Source organism: Heteronotia binoei, chromosome 14, assembly GCF_032191835.1.
Source record: "Heteronotia binoei isolate CCM8104 ecotype False Entrance Well chromosome 14, APGP_CSIRO_Hbin_v1, whole genome shotgun sequence".
Lineage (NCBI taxonomy): Eukaryota > Metazoa > Chordata > Lepidosauria > Squamata > Gekkonidae > Heteronotia > Heteronotia binoei.
Genome location: NC_083236.1, coordinates 47,529,469 through 47,549,269, shown reverse-complemented (window position 1 = coordinate 47,549,269; position 19,801 = coordinate 47,529,469). Strand labels below are relative to the sequence as shown.

At 45.4% G+C, this 19,801-nt stretch overlaps 1 protein-coding gene across 1 annotated transcript in view; it reads left to right on the top strand.

Annotated features, from left to right (window-relative positions):
• DPY19L3 (dpy-19 like C-mannosyltransferase 3) overlaps positions 1-19,801 on the top strand; it is a 59,438-nt gene extending 39,637 nt beyond the window's left edge. Inside the window, exons 13-19 of the mRNA XM_060254390.1 lie at positions 27-149; positions 1,298-1,409; positions 1,954-2,010; positions 7,593-7,675; positions 16,278-16,410; positions 18,879-19,037; positions 19,589-19,801. Coding sequence (XP_060110373.1) covers positions 27-149; positions 1,298-1,409; positions 1,954-2,010; positions 7,593-7,675; positions 16,278-16,410; positions 18,879-19,037; positions 19,589-19,759 — 838 coding nt within the window. The 3' untranslated portion in view covers positions 19,760-19,801. The remainder of the gene's footprint in view (positions 1-26; positions 150-1,297; positions 1,410-1,953; positions 2,011-7,592; positions 7,676-16,277; positions 16,411-18,878; positions 19,038-19,588) is intronic.

Genomic DNA, 19,801 nt, shown 5'->3' with positions numbered 1-19,801 from the left:
CTCTCTCTTTTTTTCTCTTTATTCAGTGTTTCTGCTCACAACAAATCCATGGATAAACTACAGAAGTGTACAGTGTTGCTGAAACCTAGTGCTGCTTATAATTTAGTTCACACCATTCTGTTTGGGTGCCTGGCTTTAAGCACAATGAGGTACTGTTGGATTGACATATCTCATGCAAAATTCAGAACATTCATTGTCAAATATAAAACAAGACTATAATGCATTCTATTACCCATTTATTTATTTGCTGGGGGTGGGGATTGTGCCACACTTCCCGCTGTCAAGCCTCCAAGACAGCTTACAAAATGAAAATGAAACCATTAACAATTTACTTCAAATAAAAACAATCTTAATATGCCCAATAAACACACTCCCCAATGTTAGAGAAACAGTAGCAATAATGGAACAATAAGAAAAAAGAAATAATCCACTGAGTGCTTGCAAAAATCAGTCATGACACCTAAAGGATGGGAGAATAGGCATCAAATGAATGCTTATGGGGAGGGTATTTCACAACGTGGAGCACCACCAAAATATAGGCCCTGTTTCCTGGTGGAAAGCTGTCTATTTATTTGTTTGATTCATAGATTTTTCAGGAAATGGGTACCTTACACCTCTCCTTGAAAAACAGAGCAACACAGCATCCAATGTATAAAAATTACAGTAAAGCTAGTTATAAAATAATTGTGTCATTACAAGCTCTGGATGGACTTTACTCATCACCAGATAGATACTAACATAGGCACCAGGCAAATCTACATGAGGATGGAGCTCCTTAGTCAGGGTGCCCCCATAGGAAAGGACCTGTGTGGTAGCTATCTGCCCAGCCTCCGAAGGCAGATTCATCTGGAGAAGGACGCCCCGCCCCCCCCTATGAAGACCTTAATTGACAAGCAGACTCTTGTGGAAATATGTAGCCTAACCTCCTAAGAATGGGCAGTGTCTGTCCAGAAAATTGCCTCAAATGGTGGTCTCACATGGCAGGTTCATATAGCAGAAGACAAGCTATTTAGAACTTAAGTGTATTCTTATTGAATGATCAGTATCCAACAGTTCCTGCACCCAAAACTAGAATGAAGGTAGGCAGATTTCACTTCCAGTTCTTCCAAAACAGGCTGCCATGTTTGATTCCTGCCCAAGGCATTTTTATACAGCTGTTTCAAAATAATTGAATATCCTGGGAATAAAAGAAAGGGTTGGTTTTTTTTGGGGGGGGGGCGGTTTCCCATTTGTATTGACAAATATTCTTAAACTTACCTCTGGACTTTGCACTGAAACATCTATTTTAATATTGCAGGATGAAGTACATTTGGACTTCCCATCTATGTGTGTTTGCAGCCTCTGGTTTGTGCAACAGTGACATGTGGGGACTGATCCTGAAATGTGTTCGCCTTTACACACCACAAAGGGTTAGCGCTGTTCAGTTTTCATCCATTTATGAATATTAATACTTTAAATGAATGAACACACACTTAAAAAGCAGACACGTAAAGCGCTGGTGGAAAAACTGTTCATGAGAACGACAGGGCTGAATTCATGTTTAGTGTAATAATTTAAGCATCACTACCGCAATCCTAACTCAAAAGTTTCTGTTTTTTAAAGGAATGCCATTTAACTCCACTAGATGGTGATGTTGCAGAAGCTATGAAAGACAGACAGAATTATGTGTTCCATGAAAAATGATAGGAGTCAGTAATTTTTCACTTACATAGCACAATAGCATATTTTGCAGTTCACCAAAGCTAGATTAATGCATGAATCCTTTGTGAAACATTCTTAATAGAATGAGTTTTCAAAGAAGGCAATTATTGATGCCAAGTAAAATTACTCTCTGACCTCAAAATGTGATTTGTGAAGCAGATCCCCGTTACTGTTTTCAGAATCAGTTCATCCCTAATTTGTTCAAAATGGTTTTTATGTTTCAGTAACTATTTTTTTTTCTTTTCTGCTTAGGTGTCTGTGATGAGGTACTTAACACCTGTGCTCATATTACTATATCTTTGGTACAAGGTAGGGATTTTTCTTAGGGTCCCCCCCTCCCCCCCCGTCAATAAAAACATGATGTGGGTTTAAAGAGAAACAAAAACTTCCAAACAACCAAGGGCCAATATTCAGTACTTCATTTCTATATGCAGTTTTGTAAATGGGGTTTCAGTCATTTGGAGGGGTCGGGGTTGAGAGGGTTAAGGCAAATCAGTAGTAAGCAAGTTTTTGTTCACGTGGTTGGGCTGTGGCTCAGTGGCAGAGCATTTGCTGGCATGCAGAAGGTCCCAGGTTGAATCTCCACTTATTGATTTTACTTACACTATTTATAGTCCCCCTTTCTCATTTGGACTCAAGGCAGATTATGCAAAGTGTGTCCGTCCAATCACTGGATGGGACATTCGGTAAACAACGCAATAGGATTAGTGTTTAAAGGCTCAGATGGTATAGAACGTTCAAAGCCTGTTTCCATGACCCTGAAGAGGTGCTGCCATTGAGAGCAGTCAAGACTGGCCTCAATGGACCAGGAGCTGACTCAGAGCCAGTTCGGTATAGCGGTTAAGCGTGCAGGCTGTTATCTGGGAAAACCGGGTTTGATTCCCCACTCTTCCACATGCACCTGCTGATGTGACCTTGAGTCAGTCACAGTTCTCTCAGAGCTGTTCTGTTCAAGAGCAGTTTTGGGAGAGCTCTGTCTGCCCCACCTGCCTCACAGGGTGTCTGTTGTGGGGAGGGGAAGGGAAAGGAGATTGCAAACTGCTCTGAGATTCCTTCAGATAGTGAAGGGTGGGGTATAAATATAGTCTCTTCTTCTGTTAGGCAATTGCATATGTCCACTCAGCAAAGTATGCATCCATATGCATGAACACACAGAGAAATGTCTCAATGTGACATAACACTAAGATTAGATGTTTGGTTCATCTTTTTGGTTCACCAAACTTCACAGTGGCTTTCTGACATTTTTCAGTTGACATTTAAGGACACTGATCCAGCTACTCCTATATTAGAAAACTCGCACAACCTGCAAATGGGCAAAATGGACAACTGCCTTCTCTGTTGTGATCCACATCTTATGGAGCGGCCTGCCTGGAGCGGTCAAGAAGGTTCCCACTCTCCTGGCTTTCTGCAAACTATGCAAAACTGAATTATTCAAGAAGGCTTTGCTGCACAGGCAATAGAGTCACATTGTACCGAATGATGAATTATTTGGGACTGTGTCCTATGCTACTGGATCCTACAAAGGAATTTATGCATAATGTAATGTCAGTCAGTCAGAGATTTGTTTTGTATAGCCATTGGCCATTACAAAACAGAACACAAACAGCAAAGTTCCCAAATAACACCTTAAAAGTTCCCCAGAAAGTCCAACCTCAAGAAGTTACAGCATAATGTAACATGTCATGATAATACTTGCGCTTTACGTCAGTTATGTTTTTAGACTTTTGATTTGTTCAACAACCTTCACTCCTATTGCATTGTTTATTGACTATCCCATCTTGTCAAGAAGATGATGATGATGATATTGGATTTATACCCCGCCCTCCACTCTGAATCTCACTCTCAGAGCAGCTTACAATCTCCTTTACCTTCCTCCCCCACAACAGACGCCCTGTGAGGTAGGTGGGGCTGAGAGAGCTCTCCCAGAAGCTGCCCTTTCAAGGACAACTCCTAAGAGAGCTATGGCTGACCCAAGGCCATTCCAACAGCTGCAGGTGGAGGAGTGGGGAATCAAACCCGGTTCTCCCAGATAAGAGTCCACGCACTTAACTATCATACCAAACTGGTTCTCAACTCTATTGTCTCTTGAGTCCAAGTGAGAAAGGCAGTCTGTAAATTTTATAATAAAATTGTAACAATGGCAGTGTAAACTGGCAAGAAGCTTTAAAAATGTTTTCATTCCCTATCAACCTTGAACACTCTGAGTAGAAGATGTAAGTCCTTTGTGTCTAGGGAAGCATTTTTACTGCATATTCCTATGAGCAGACACTTACTTCCTAAAAAGGAAAAACACATGCATCCCTTTGTGCTGGACCTCTGACTTTTGCATTTTTAAACTTTACTTTAGTGTAAACATGAAATCCCAAATCACGGACTGCTTGCCTGCGTCATAAATGAAGCTACTGTGTTTTGCAAATGGGCAATAACATTCTATCAAAAGCTTCTATCCAGGAAATCTTGTTGGTCTTTAAGGTGCAGCTTGCCTGGAATCTTACCCTTCTACTGCAGACCAACATGGCTGCCCACCTGAAATAATATTCCCATCACTATATCTCTTAACTAACGTCTTAGTTACATATTCATGTCTCTAATGTCATGTTACTAATGCCTCACATCTGTGGTTCTCGCAGTTAAATATTTCCTCATTTTAAACATTCATCTCACATAACATTCTTCTCTCAGCCTCACTAATGACCCAGCCTGAGAGCAGAAACGAGGTCTGTTCAGTGCTTTATTGCGCGGTGTTTTTAGAAATGCTGCTTGTTGTGTTTCCTTCTAGCTTTTGCTCATAAGGGAACAATGGGCAAATTGTGTATAAATATTAAAAACAACAGTCAGGGGCAGAGATCTTGCAGTGCAGTGGCAGCTGCACACTAGCCAGCATCTGTGACATCTGCCCTCCCAGTCTTCTCACTTGAACGTGATGGCTGGTGAGGCCAGTTGTGGTGACCATGATCTTGGGGGTTGGGAGGGAGATCGCAAAAAGTTCATTCCTCCATTCAACTGCTCCTCTTACCCCTTCCCCCAAAGCAAATAGACTCGGTCGCCTGTTTAGCAATGGAGATATTTCAGGAGGGTAGCCATGTCAGTCTGTGGTAGGAGACCTAGATGTGAGTCCAGTAGCACCTTGGTGGTGGGAAGCGCCATCAAGTCGTATCCGACTGATAGTGACCCTGCAGGGTTTTCAAAGCATGTTATGTTCAGAGGTGATTCGCTGTTGTCTCCCCTGCATCACGATCCTGGATTTCCTTGGTGGTCTCCCATCCAAATACTAACTGGAGCTGGCCATGCTTAGCTGTCTTTTTGGGGGAGCCAGTTTGGTGTAGTGGTTAAGTGTGCGCACTCTTATCTGGGAGAACCAGGTTTCATTCCCCACTCCTCCACTTGCACCTGCTGGAATGGCCTTGGGTCAGCCAAAACTCTGGCAGAGGTTGTCCTTGAAAGGGCAGCTGCTGTGAGAGTTCTGTCAGCCCCACCTACCTCACAAGGTGTTTGTTGTGGGGGAGGAAGATAAGAGATATTGTGAGTCATTCTGAGATTCGAAGTGGAGGGTGGGATATAAATCCAATATCATCTTCTTCTTCTAAGATCAAGCGAGGCTGGGCAGTAGCACTTTGGAGACCAAGAAGGTTTTGGGGGGTATGAGCTTTCAAGAGTCAAAGCCCTGTTTGTCGAATACCTGACAAAGGGAGCTTTGACTCTCGAAACCGTATACCTTAGAAGCTTGGTGGCATCTAAGTTACTACTGGAATCAAATCTAGCTCTTTAGCAGCGCATACTGAAGGGCCCTGATGGGGATGGCCCAGGTAAGCCTGATCTTGTCAGATCTCGGAAGCTAGACAGGGCCGACCCTGGCAAGTATTTGGATGGGAGACCTCCGGAAAATACCAGGGTCACAAAGCCACTTCTCTGAATGTCCTCTGTGCCCCAGTAGGAGTCACCAGAGGTTGTTGTGACTTCCGGGCATGGGCACACATGCACACAAAAGTGCAAAAAAAAAAAAAAAACGGTGCACACTGAAGTAATGGGACTCCTCTACACTACCTGCTTTTGTATACAGGGAGAGATCCAGATGGCCATTCAAGGAATGGAAAGTCAGTTCTGTGCAAGGGCCCTGCAGCCCTTTTGATGTAGTGGTTAAGTGCGTGGACTTTTATCTGGGAGAACCAGGTTTGATTCCCCACTCCTCCACTTGCAGCTGCTGGAATGGCCTTGGGACAGCCATAGCTCTCATAGGAGTTGTCCTTGAAAGGGCAGCTTCTGGGAAAGCTCTCTCAGCCCCACCTACCTCACAGCGTGTCTGTTGTGGAGAGGGGAAGGGAAAGGAGATTATGAGCCATTCTGAGACTCCTAGTGAGGGGTAGGGTATAGATCCAATCTCCTCTTCTTGTTTTCCCCACATCCAGTTCCACCCTAAACTTTTCCCTAGCCATCCTTTGCATCTAACCGTCAGGAATTATTTTGCACCGTCTGCCGTGTTTAACGTTTTATGAAGCTAAATATGTATTTGTTACCCTCCCCAAAGCCAGCAGTGTATTTGGGATTATAACCTAAATCCTGAATGAGCTAATGAAAGCTCCTTTGGAGGCATGTGGTTACTGCAAGTCCAGATACATCTTTGTGTGAAAGATTTATTTGCTCAGCTATAGCTGGGGCTGGTTCACTAACCTGCTTTGGTACAGCTCTCTAATAGGCCATGAAATCTACAAGACGGCTTTGGCCTTGCCAGTGTCAGTTGCCTGTACTGAGGCCATATAGCCGGTGCTTCCTGTTTGCATATAAAAATGCGAGTTGGCTGTAGCCTTCATCCGAACACCTCGGGCAGCTCTGCATGGAGGAAGCAGCTAGCGCTCTCTGCATTGGCTACCAATAAAGCAGAAAGGACAAGGAGCAGTGCAGAGAGCACTCATTTTGGGGGCACTTGTTGGAAAGCTCTGGATATGATTGATTTACTAGCACGTGTAGGGGGTAAGATTCATGTATTAAGTTTCTAGACCGCCTTTCCCTGTGGAACAGGGCTCAGGGTGATGTATGTCAATAAAACCAACACTCATACATTAAATTCATAGTTAAAACAATAAAAAATGCAATTAGATGGCACTAAAACTTCCAGTTGTGCCACTGCCTCGGAGGGGAAGGGGGAAGAGACAGGAGCTTTGGAAGAAGTGTATTAGAGTGGAGAAGTGGAAGGGATGGGGAGCTATTAAGTCCTTTCTTCACGTGCCATTAGTCCACTCCTGATTTTGCACCCTCTGCCACTTCCTCCCTCTTGGAATTCCAGGCACATGTGTGAGTCTTGCCAGCGCATGGCTGGGACCCCAACAGGGAGAAATGCAGTTTGCTCCAGCCATTTGGAAAACAACAGCGGCAGGTACACAAGGGTTAAAGCACTACTCCCACTGCTTCTCTGCTGCAGATCTTTCTCTTCTTCTACAAAATGCTGCTGTTGCGGGTAAAAAAAACCCCATGCATTTGCACTGAATGTCTGGTCTGGCCCTCAGATTCTTGATTCCCTGTCATTCCCTCACATGGAGAAGTTCCTTCCAGCATCTAATGACTGCCAGAGTTTGTTTTGTGACTACAATATGTAAAGCAGAACATATGCTAGACCTCTAAGTTTTGCATTGTTTAACTTTAATGTAAATATGAGATATCAGGGTGCAGTCTCCCATTTTCTCTTTAGACCCACACTAGCCTATACCGATCTTTGTCTGCAGTGTTCTAAAACACCAGGTAGCCTGTGCAAGATGAACAAAAAAGATAATACTTAAGATCTCAGGGACGCCAACTGTTTTCCTGCCATTGTTTAAAAGCGGGGGCGGGGAGCATAACTGAGCTCTCTCCCAGAATGTGACCTATTCATTCCGCTTTCTGCCTCCTCCTCCTCCTAGTTCTGGCCAAGAATGAAGGATGAGCTGTTAGAATTGGGAGAATTCTACGACCCAGACACAGTGGAGCTGATGAACTGGATTAAGTAAGAGAATATTTTTTAAAAATGCTTTATTCAACTTGGATGCTGGTTAGAGAAAGTCTGGTTTCTTAGCGGTAGTGTGCTCAGGTTCTCTTTATGACCTACATTGTGACGGAGTCTAGAAGATGGTAACACACAGAGCCTTTGGTCCTTTCTTAGTGTCCCTTTTGGAATCTCTGCATTCAAGCATTCCCTACGGCATTTGCTTATTTTTATTTAGACTAACCATGGCCAATTTCACCAATATAAAGGGCTAGGCCGTCCAAGTTGAACTGCTTGAGGAGCAGCCACCCTTCTGAAGGTGCCATCAGGACCCAAACAGCTTGGCTGGAACGAGTCTAGCCCCTCTCCAGGCAATTAACATGGTGGTAAGCACTAGGTCAAAGCTGTACTGTCATTTATGAAAACTGGAAATGGGCTGGGGGAGATATATAAGGTTTATTTTGTGTCTAGGCATGTCCACAGAAGGGGTGTCAAATATGCAGGCCGTGGGCCAGATCAGGCCTCTGGAGGGCTCCTGTCAGGCCCGCAAGCAAGTCTGCTTCCTTATCCCTCTCTCTTGCTTCTTTCTGTGTCACAGCTTGCTTTGCCAAGATTTCTCAGTTGCACAGAAGCTACAGAGAAAAGCCTCTGTTTTCCCCATTGGCTGAGGCTCCTCTTCTGGGGAGGAAGAGCTTGCTTTGATACTAACCACAATAATGCAAGAGAGCTAATATTTTAAGCATGTTTTATTTTAGGTTCTTTTAAAAAAAAACACCTTTAATTGTGTTTATCTGTATCCTTTATAAAAATGTATATCTCTGCTACTTGGCATTACATTTTACGACACACACGGCCCAGCATGACAACGTCTCATTTATGTCAGATTCAGAGTTCATAAGTTCAACACCCCTGGTCCACAGTGTTTCCCTTCTCGGCTTCAATGCTGGCTCCGTTTCATCTCCTCCCTCACTGCATGATCCTAATCAATCAAGGATCATGTAGTGAGCCTGATGTCACCCGACTGCATAGTCAGTCAGATTGTCTGTGTAGCAGCGTATAGAGAAGGAGCATCAAGCCTGGTTTCGTAGGCAGGCAGGCAGGCTGTGTTTCCACTCTTCCTGTGCAAACAAAAACAGAGTGGGCAATTATACCTCCAGAGTGCAACACAGAAAAGGAGCCGATGCTTTTCTTGTTGCTTAGGGGGAACACCTCGCCTCCCTTCTCTTGCTTCTCTGCTCTTATTTTATTGCCCATCCTTACTGTTCAACAGCTGAGCAGAGAGAGCATCGACAAATGACCGCACTCCCTTAACCCGCTTGGAGCATTCTCTCCAAAGATCATCAGAATAGACAGGGTTGTGACATGGGACGGGGTACCTTTCAACCCACCCCACTCAGCACCAAATGGAAGGACACCACATAGGCCTCTTCTTATTTTTCCAAAATAAGAATGATGCAGGGGCCTTTGAAATCCTCTAGCCTTGTGCGAAAAGGGTGTCTGGCCGATCAAAAGTGGCACATAATAACCTGGCACAGGAAGTGTTTTGAGGCCACAGTTCATTGTTCCAGAGACTGGATGCAACTTGAGGGCCTCCAGTTTTGGTCATTCCTGGCACACAAACTTGCTTTTTTTTAAATGGAGGGGGTGTTGCACATCTGTAAGAATATGCTTGGCTTTTATACTGCTGCATTGCCTTCCGTTGTAAGGTTACAGGACAATGTAATTATTCATGAGTAAATAGGTAGCATAAATCTTCAGCAGCATTCTGAGGGCAGAAGAAAGTCCTCTTCATCCGCATTGCTCCTGTATTGACACCTTCTCATGACGAATGTTCACCAGCCAGGGGTCTTTAGTACCACTTCTGTATTAAGAGGTTCTAAATGTTTAATAGCCTCAGGTCTCCAGAGTGCAATAAAGCAGTGTTTTATATAGAGATTTATACATAAAATATACATGGGGCTTTGGTTTCAGCCACAAACTGGATTTGACTGGTTGCAATGAGAGTAATTTTTCACACAGTTTCAGAGCAGAGAATACTAAACTGCTGCTTATCCTCTTTTCCTTTCTAAGTCCTGACAGGCACTTTTTTTTTTGAGGATTGTTGTTTGGAATTTATTGTGTTGAGGGGGAGAGAGAACTTTATTTGCGTCAGGACAAGTTAATTACTTTTGCATTAATAGTGGTCGACAGCCAATTTATGCCTTGCACCTGAAAATGGACTGATGCTCTTTTTTTTTTCACCTCGTAAACTCCTGTTGTCAAAAGTGATGCAGTCGTTTTTCATTCCGTTATTAAAAGTTCAGCTGAACTTCTCATCTCCTCCTGGGTTTACCGCATAATTTATGGTTTATGACTTCCAGAAAGGTTTCCATGCGAGTTTCAATCAAGATGTAATTTTGTAAGCTGAGTGTGCCGTGTGAGAAGCGAGTTGAAGGTTTTCCTCAGTTCCCTCGTGCCTGGAACCTGTGATGCTCATGGAGAAGGAGCTTCAGTCTCTCCCTCCCACACACACACTGCATATTCCTGTCCTGAAATGGGGTGTGTGTGTGCTTTGAAGCCTTTTGGGACAACCTACAAGTGTAGACACAAGTTTACTGAACAGGCCAAATAGCACAACCCCTCAGGATAGTTGCTGGTTGGGAAAATAGCACTGGAGGAGGGCTTAATCCCCTTCTCTTCACATGCCACAAGCTCTGTCCCAGTTGTGTAGTGCTCATGTGGAAAATGAAAAGAAGCCACCACTTACGTGTGATTGATACACAGATCAGAGCAAGGGTGGCCAAACTGTGGCTCAGGAGCCATATGTGGCTCTTTCACACATATTGTGTGGCTCTCAAGGCCCCTACTGCCCCAACAGCTGGCTTGAAGGAGGCATTTCTCTCTTTAAATCACTTCTCCAAGCCAAGCCAGGCAGTGGTTTGGAGAATGCATTTAAAGTTAAAGTTGCTTTCTTTCCATCTCTCCCTGCCTCCCTCCCCCCATTTATTTTCCTTCCTCCCCCCCCTCCCTTCCCTCCCTTGCTCCCTGGCTCATGGCTTTTAAACAGAGGGCGTTCATATCTTGCGGCTCTCAAACATCTGACATTTATTCCATGTAGCTGTTACGTTAAGCAAGTTTGGCCACTCCTGGGTCAGAGAGTGTGTATCTCCTGTTGGGTTTAAGGTATAACTTTACATGTATAGTTTTGCACACTGTATGTTAGGTTGTCTTATTGCTGAAAGGCAATAAGACACATATAGTGGAAAAAACACACATTACCGCAGGCTGCAAGTGGAGGGTTATATTTTTAATAGTCCCCTGCATTTAAAAAAAAAACCCTCCCTGAATGTTAAAAGTTAGCTAAGAAAGAAACTTTCTCCTTGCTGTGCTGATTTCCAGCTTGCAGGGAGTTTTTAGGTAGGAGAGCATTCAAAAACATGGCCTTCCACTTGGAAGTCTGAAGTGGTACAGGCTATTCTACCCCTTCATTCCCACCTTCTTCCAGTGTATGTGTATGTGGACCCAGCTTCAATCCGATGGTCCTGAGCCTTGTTAAAGATTTTGTTCAGCTTCAGTCTGCAGCTTGTACATTCACACTCATCAGGCTATGAACTTATAATTCACAAATGTCTGTGTAAGGGGGGGCAAGATGCATAGCTAAAAATGGGTGGAAAAGCAACACACAGGTTTCAGTACACTACCTTTTCAATGAGGATCCATGGACACCAAAGGAACTTCCAGACATTTGTGTACTGATGTCTGCTGTCCACGTGGTTTACCAAGATCAGCCCAGGCAGTTCAGTTCACGTTGGGGTGCTAGCTTCGAAACGCCACAGTAAGAACTTCCTGTTCTGCACCACTTTTCTAATTGAAATGGCATCAGGGAAGTGTCACATGAAGCTGCCTTATGCTCAGCGCCGGCCCAAAGGCGCATGGCACCCCAGGCAGGCATCCCCTCCGCCACACGCTGCACTCTGTCACACCCCCCCACCCCAAGCCATCGCAAACCCCCTCCGTTGCACCCCCCACTGTGCTCTATCGCACCCCATTGCCCGCCCCCTCTTTCCCTTCCCTTCCCATCACCCCCCCCCCATGATCACAGTGCACTGGGCCTTGCCAGCTGCGATGCGCGCACTTCCAAACGGCACGCTGGAGAAGGCTTGGCTCCCCCTCCCTTCCAAAGGGGGAGCCAAGCCTTTTCCAGATCGCCCTTCGGAAGCGCATGCGTCACAGCTGGCAGGGCCCAGGCGCAGTGCGCTGTGATCATGCCAGGTGGGGGGAGAGGAAGGGAAGGGAAAGGAGGGGCAGCAGTGGGCCGAGGAGGCAGGCAAACTAGGTCCCTGCCTGGGGCATTGGGGGGGGGGACAATTCAGCACCCCCACCCTCCAGGTGTCCTAGGCAACCGCCTAGTTTGCCTAGTGGGTGAGTCGGCCCTGCTTATGCTGACTCAGACGGCTGGTCTATCAAGGTCAGTATTGTCTACTCACATGGGCTGAGGGCCCCGGGTGGAGGTCTTTCACATCACCTGCTTCCTGATCTTTTAACTGGAGAAGCCAAGGATTAAACCTGGGACCGTCTGCTGGCCAAGCACATTGTGTGCAGCTGATCCACAACCCCTCCCCATTCTCACACTCCAAATTCCCCCCCCCACCCCAGTGTTCGGGATTTTGCATTTCTGAGCACATGTCAGGCACAGTGTCTGCAGCACTGAACTTTTAAAGTGGCAAGAGGTGAAAGTTAGGATAGAAGTATTCGTAATTATCTTTTCCGACTTGGCTAGTGAATAATTTGCTTTCTGTTTTAATAGTTCTTCAAAACCAGGTGCTTTGGATCTTCCTAAGGTCTAAGGAAAAGCACCATATTCCCCCCCCCCCAAAGTCCTGTGAAGAGTCATGTAATTCCCATTAAAGCTTTCTGTTGTAAAATGAGTTATTTTGTAGTAATCCTATAATTCTTAAAAGTGTAGATAAAGCCGAGGTCTCCATTTTGTATTATAGTGCTCAGTTTACCCCATTAGTTCAGCAGTAATTAACTTGTTGAAGCTTAGAGCTTCAAAAAATAAATGAGATTATTTGTTCAAAATGCCATCAGGTCCGCTTGGAATGACATTTAAATTACATAATGTAAATCAGTTTGACCTGTAAGTCCTTGTCATTATTTAGTGACATTTCTTGCAGAATAAATTGTTTGCAGGTTGGGCAGCCCGGTTATGGAGCTTGGCAGAAACCTATAAAAACAAATTATCCTTTCATTTTATACATCATTTGTTCAGACATTTGTAAAAATTGCTTCGTTTCCCCATAATGGAAAAGTGTCATTCGGTCGTTTGAAGCACATTAGCTGTGTAAGATACAGAGGGTGAGCTTTTTTTCCCGTGGTTGCAACAGGCAGAGGAATTCAGAACACCTGGTGCACCGGATCTGGAACACGCCAAGGCATTGTCCCCCTCTAGTGGCCATTCGTTGAGATAACAGCTTTACCAGTCCTGTTACTACTTCAGAGCCAGTTCATCTGTCACAGACGAGGCAAAGAAGCAGCACGGTTGATCCACGCCTTCCCTTTCCCTCCTTTCAGCAGAACCATCCAAAACTGGACTTGTGGATCTCACTGAGTTTCAGAATAGTGGTCTCAGGTTGGGGGGCTGAGACAGGTAGAGCTAGCTGGTGAATCGTACAGCCAGGTAAAGAACCTTTTGCAGGCCTTGGCCAGCAGAGCATCCTCGATATTCAGACCACAGCGCCTGTAAGTGCTGGTGCTGATAACCAAAATTGGGTAGCTATGTTACTCTGTCTGAAGCTGTAGTAGAAGAAGAAGAAGAAGATAGAAGATATTGGATTTATATCCTACCCTCCACTCCGAAGAGTCTCAGAGCGGCTCACAATCTCCTTTACCTTCCTCCCCCACAACAGACACCCTGTGAGGTAGTTGAAGATATTGGATTTATATCCCGCCCTCCACTCTGAAGAGTCTCAGAGCGGCTCACAATCTCCTTTACCTTCCTCCCCCACAACAGACACCCTGTGAGGTAGATGAAGATATTGGATTTATATCTCGCCCTCCACTCCGAAGAGTCTCAGAGCGGCTCACAATCTCCTTTACCTTCCTCCCCCACAACAGACACCCTGTGAGGTGGGTGGGGCTGGAGAGAGCTCTTGCAGCAGCTGCCCTTTCAAGGACAACCTCTGCCAGAGCTACAGCTGACCCAAGGCCATCCCAGCAGGTGCAAGTGGAGGAGTGGGGAATCAAACCCGGTTCTCCCAGATAAGAGTCTGCACACTTAACCACTACACCAAACTGGCTCTCCAAGAAAAGATCAAGAGAAAGATCAAGAAAAGATCAAGAGTCCAAGAGCACTGTAAAGTGAGCAGCGACTCCAGTAAGCACCTAGGAGAGAGCAGCAACTCACGAAAGTGCATCTCCTGCCACAAATTTTGTTAGTCTTTAAGGTGCTACTGGGCTCTTGCTCTTTTCTTCTGGGGCCAATAACCGTATGGCTTTCAGCCAGCGTGTGGTGGCGTGTTTGGCTAGGAATGGGAAGATCAGGGTCCAGATCTCCCATCTTACCACAGAACAAAGCTCACCGACTGACCTTGAGCTGGTGACTCTCTCTCTTTCCATCCTGGCTACCACGGAAGGTTGTTGTGATGATAAAAAGGAAGCCATATTAAGCCATATTAAGTTCTCGGAAGGGTGAGATAAAAATGCAATAAAAAGCCCAACAGAGTTCAGTTCTAGCAACCTCAGTTTCTCCCACTTCATTCGCTCTGGCCACAGTTAGGATCCTCCATCGATGCATTACAGGAGAAGCAGGAAGAGCCAGAGAGCGAAACCGGCTTCTTTCCTGTTTTGCAATGTCGGAAGCAGCTCGCAGTGGAATCTCTTTTAACTCGGATGGAAGAAGTTGAGACTGGAGGCCAACTGGAATCCAGGTCGCAACTCTGCCAAACAGAAAGCTTCTTTACACATGCCATAAGATTAAGTTCGTATACCAGTTCCTAAGAATTCACTTGGTGGCATTTTTGGATATTTGAAAATGTAATTATAAAATATTAAACTGAAGCAAAAGTGGGTTTTTTTCCAGAGAAGCCAGCTTTTAGAAGCCAGAGGAAAAACGGCAATGGTTTTCTTTTTCCATCAAAAGCTAAAATGGCATGTTAAAATATATTATCCCTGCTGTCTGCATGTGAGATTAGCTTGGCCTTGTAAGAAGAAGTGCTTGTGTTAAGCCTCCATTCATTCCCTAAAAGTTATCTCCTTCAGAGCTCAGGCAAACATTTATGGTTGTCTCTTAACATTTTCCAGTTTTAATCATTGAAACGCGATGGCAGATTCACAGAACTGTTTCTGCAGAGGGATTAAATAAGGAGCAATAACACAACCAGGTACACACAGTTGAGCATAAAGCAGTGTTCGTAAAACCGGCTTCCTTGGAACAATGTCTTTTGTTTTATCCTTGAAACATCCCTCCAACCTGCTTGGCATCTGCATAAAAAAACCTAAGCAATAACTAGATGGGGTCTCATTGCATTATGTGAACCTGTTTGAATCCCAGTCCCTCCTGGAATTGGACCCTTGTTAAAAAAAAAACTTGCTCTGTGACTGACTTCCCACATGCAAGCTTTTCATGAGGCCCATGCACCATGCATTCTGAAGCAGCCCAGTTCCAACACAGCTGTTCTGTGTGATTTTGTAGAGTATCTTAGTTGTATGATACCCTGGCCTGTGGCTTCATTCTCAGCCTTCCCCACCCCCCAAAAAAGCCACAGATGAGAGCTTTGTCGGTGCTGTTGAGGGATACAGAAGTGGTGATGTTGGGGGATACAGAGGTGAAGTTGAGGCAGGAAGGATCAACTGAGGAAGCTCCAAAGGCACAAAAGGCTGTCATCTGTAGAGACTCATAGTGGGGCCAGAGTGAAGGCAACCATCCTAGATGAAATGAAAACTTGCCATCTCCAGTGTCATTGTATGGTACTTGTACGATAACAAGGAACTGGACTCAGTTCGGGGGCGTGGATGAAAGTTTCCCTAAGTAGTAGTTCAAAATACCGCAGGGGTCACCCAGAGAGTACTAATTGTTCCAGCAGACCAGAGCAATTCATTCCAGCACTTTGGCTACTGCTCTGCCATAAACTCCTGTGATAGTTAGCTAGCATAAAACTGTGTAGCCTTCCACTGGTTTCTCAGTTACGTCTTTGAAACCTTGGCCAGGTTGTATGCCTGGTCATTAATCTGAGTCTCCCCCAGCCCAAATTAAATTAAATTAAGGATCTCCATGTTGTTATTCTTTCTATGATTTAAAAAAAATATATTGAGAAATTCTCTCTTATGAAATTAACCCAAGGATAGTGATGTTGGTCAGACAGATCAGAGAACAGGGCCTGTGTTGTTGTTTTTAATCAGGAATCTGCTGGAATACTAAAGAAATAAATTTGTGAATTTCATTCCCTAAATGAGAGCGGTAAGCATATAAGATATGCTAGGGTGGTTATTTAGGTTCTGGAGCATCGAGAGCTTAGCAAAATACTTGCAGCCCTCAACCTTTTCTAATCATTTCGGAAGTATTATGGGATTTCTTTGAGCCTGGCTACAGCAAAGTGACTGTTTCCAAATACCATTGTAAAAGTCTTTCTGAACCTTTCTTTAGGTCTAACACCCCAACGAAAGCAGTGATAGCCGGAAGCATGCAGCTTTTGGCAGGAGTCAAGCTGTGCACGGGAAGGGTTTTAACCAATCATCCCCACTTTGAGGATAAAAACCTACGAGAGAGAACGAAACAGGTAAGGGGGCTTAGGATCTCCTCCTTCTCTCTTGATTCTGATTGTGCCAGCTCTGAGGCCTGTCTCCAATTTCTTGGTGGCCAGGGATAAATAGAGCTATTGTTGTTATTATTATTTAGCTCTCGCAGAGGTTGTCCTTGAAAGAGCAGCTTCTGGGAGAGCCCTCTCAGCCCCACCCACCTCACAGGGTGTCTGTTGTGGGGGGAGAAGATATAGGAGATTGTAAGCCACTCTGAGTCTCTGATTCAGAGAGAAGGGCGGGGTATACATCTGCAGTCTTCTTCTTCTTTATTAAATTTATAAACTGCCCTCCCCTGAAGGGCTTCAAACAGTGTACAACATCATTAAGCATATATAACAGGTTAAAATACAATAAATAATAGGTATTGATAGCAAATAATATGAGTACACATCCAAATAGTAGATGGCATACATAAGATTCAACTTCCTCCATAGGGCAGATAGACCAGGCACAGTAAACAGAGCCAGCGCAGGAGTTCCTGGGGTCCTAGGCCCCACCCCAAGCAGACTCAGGAAGGTGAAGGTGGGGCGGAGTCCACTGAGCGCACACACATGCTGCCCAGACCTGGGAAACAGAGAGCGGCGGGGCGGAGTGTGCTCTCCTCCAAGCCCGGCTTCTCTTGCAAAGGAGATCGGGCTCCAAGGAGAGCACACACCAACGTGCCGCCCTGCCACTCCTAGCCTCCTGGGTCTGTGGAGACCCCGGAAGCTGAAAGCGGTGGAGCGGGGGCACCCAGCAGTGTTCCTGTAGGCCAGGTGGCGCCCTAGCTGTCTGCCTACCTGACCTACTCCTACACGCCGCCCTGACAGAGGCCGTTGCTGTCCTCAGCCATAGGTCTGATGGAACATCTCTGTTTTACACACCCTGGGGGACTGAGCTAGGTCCCGCAGGGAGCAGATGTCACTAGGCAGAGAGTTCCACCGAGCCTGGGACAGGGCTGAAAAGGCCCTGGCTATAATTGAGGGCAGGGGATGTTCATCTTTTGGGTTAGCTGCTGCACAAATTATTTGGGTGAACTGCTGCACAGATTTCATACGAATATCTGGAGCTTTCTTATACTGAATCATCACATCAGTCTGTCACATTTTGTGACCGGTAGCACCTATCTGGAGCCTTAGCTGGGGGAAAAAAGATCTTTCCCACCGGAGCTCCTTTGACTGGAGATGCCAGAGATCACACCTAGGACATGCGGTGCCCCCTCAGTCACAGCTGCTTCCTGAGGAGTTCCTACCTATATCTCTAGTTACCTAGGAAACCATCTTCCATATTCTCCTGCCTGGGAACTGAGAACACAGCGAGTGGCCCTCCTGACCTTCCCATCAATCAAAAACATTTGTTTGGTGGGTGCACGAGAGAGGGCCTTTTCAGTGGCAGCCCCACAATTATGGAACAGTCTTATTATGAGAGCCTGTTTGGTGTAGTGGTGAAGCGTGCAGATTCTTATCTGGGAGAACCGGGTTTCATTCTCCACCCCTCCACTTGCACCTGCTGGAATGGCCTTGGGTCAGCCATAGCTCTGGTAGAGGTTGTCCTTGAAAGGGCAGCTTCTGGGAGAACTCTCTCAGCCCCGGCCACCTCACAGGGGTATCTGTTGTGGGGGGAGAAGGTAAAGGAGATTGTAAGCCACTCTTGAGTCTCTGATTCAGAGAGAAGGGCGAGATATAAATCTGCAGTTTTCTTCTTCCCAGGGAGGTGCAGCTGGAGCCCTCACTTTCAGTCTTTAAAAGGCAGCTGAAGACCATTTTGTGGCAGGAGCACATTTGGTTAAAGCAGTCCTGAACTGTGATTTTAAAGTTGGGGCTGGGGCTTCTGTATTTATGTACCCCATTTTATCCATTTTTTTTTCATTGCAAGCAGGCCTCATTTTGGGCAGGAGCTCACAGGAGAAGAGTTCCGGAACCTCTACATTTTATTGTGCTCTTTCTTTCCCTCCCCCTCCCCCAAAATAATAATGGGCTCTGTTGTTCAAACCCCCTGTGAGAATTTTACTGAACTCTTAAGATTTGACAAACTTTCTAATATTTTCCTCCGCCAAAAATGGGAAATTGGAAAATTACCAAAAGACAGATGGAAATCTTCACCATGCCACTGTGGCCACATAGGAGAAAATAATTTTAAAAGTATGATGGGAAAAATGTTTCATGATGACAATTATAATTCAAAAAGCATTTTAAGGTAGATGCTGAGCTGATATAATTTAGTACACCTTCTGGTGATGTCAGAAGTGTGTGGCATATGCAAATGAGTTATGCTAATGAGCTCCGGCATCTCATTTTCTATGAAACGGCCCCTGATTGTAAGCCACCTTGAACTTTGTGGGGAAGAAAGGCAGCTAATAAATGGTATAAATAAATAAGTGCATTTAAAGTGAGGAAACGTTGGGGGGCTGGGAAGAGATCAGTAAATGCTATGTTTTAGTTTTGCTTATCTCTTCTGTCTTTGACAGGTTTATCAGGTGTATGCAAAAAGATCACCCGAAGAGGTCTATACAATCCTCAGATCCTTTGGCACGGACTTTGTAATTCTGGAGTCTTACATGTGTTACAGCAGAAGGTACAATCGGGGCTGCCGGCTGCGTGACCTTCTGGATGTAGCAAACGGCCACGTGAGTACTAGCATTAGCCTGTCCTTAGGGGCCACCGGGCACTCCATGGCTGGGACTGAGTTCAGTACCTTGCAGACCAGAAAGCAGAGTGAGGATCCTGGTTCTGTCACTTCCCCATCCCCACCAAGGTTTGGCTTGCATGGGATCAGGGGTGGAATTATAGCAGCTCCTTTGCATATTAGGCCACACACCCCTGATGTAGCCAATCCTCCAAGAGCTTACAGGGCTCTTTTTTTCAAGCTCTTGGGGGATTGGCTACATCAAGGGTCTGTGGCCTAATATGCAAAGGAGCTCCTGCTAGAATTCCACCCCTGCATGGAACAATCTCAGGCCAAAAATGGGGCAACTCCTGAATTAAGCCAGAAAGCCAGCGGGGGGAGGGGAGGGGGAGGGAGGTTGGAAGAGAAGTCTAGTGTCCACTTCATTTGTATGGCAGGCTATTGGTGCTTTTGCAGCTACTTCAATATTTGAGCTCAGCTAAGAGGGTGAGCGGTTCTCAGGTTTTTTTCTCAGATTCTGTAGCAATTAAGGATGTTAAATTTCTGTTACAGACCATGGATGATCCCGGGGACAACGAGCCCGACCTGAAACCCTCCCCGTACCCTCGCTTCTGTGAGGAAGTCGAAAAGGACCTCCCTTTGTACACTGCGTACTTCACTAAAGTGTTTAAGAATAGAACATTCCATATTTACAGGCTCACCAAGCATAAAAAGACCACTTAGTTTCGCTGTGATCATAGTGGAAAACTCTAAGGGAATTGGCAA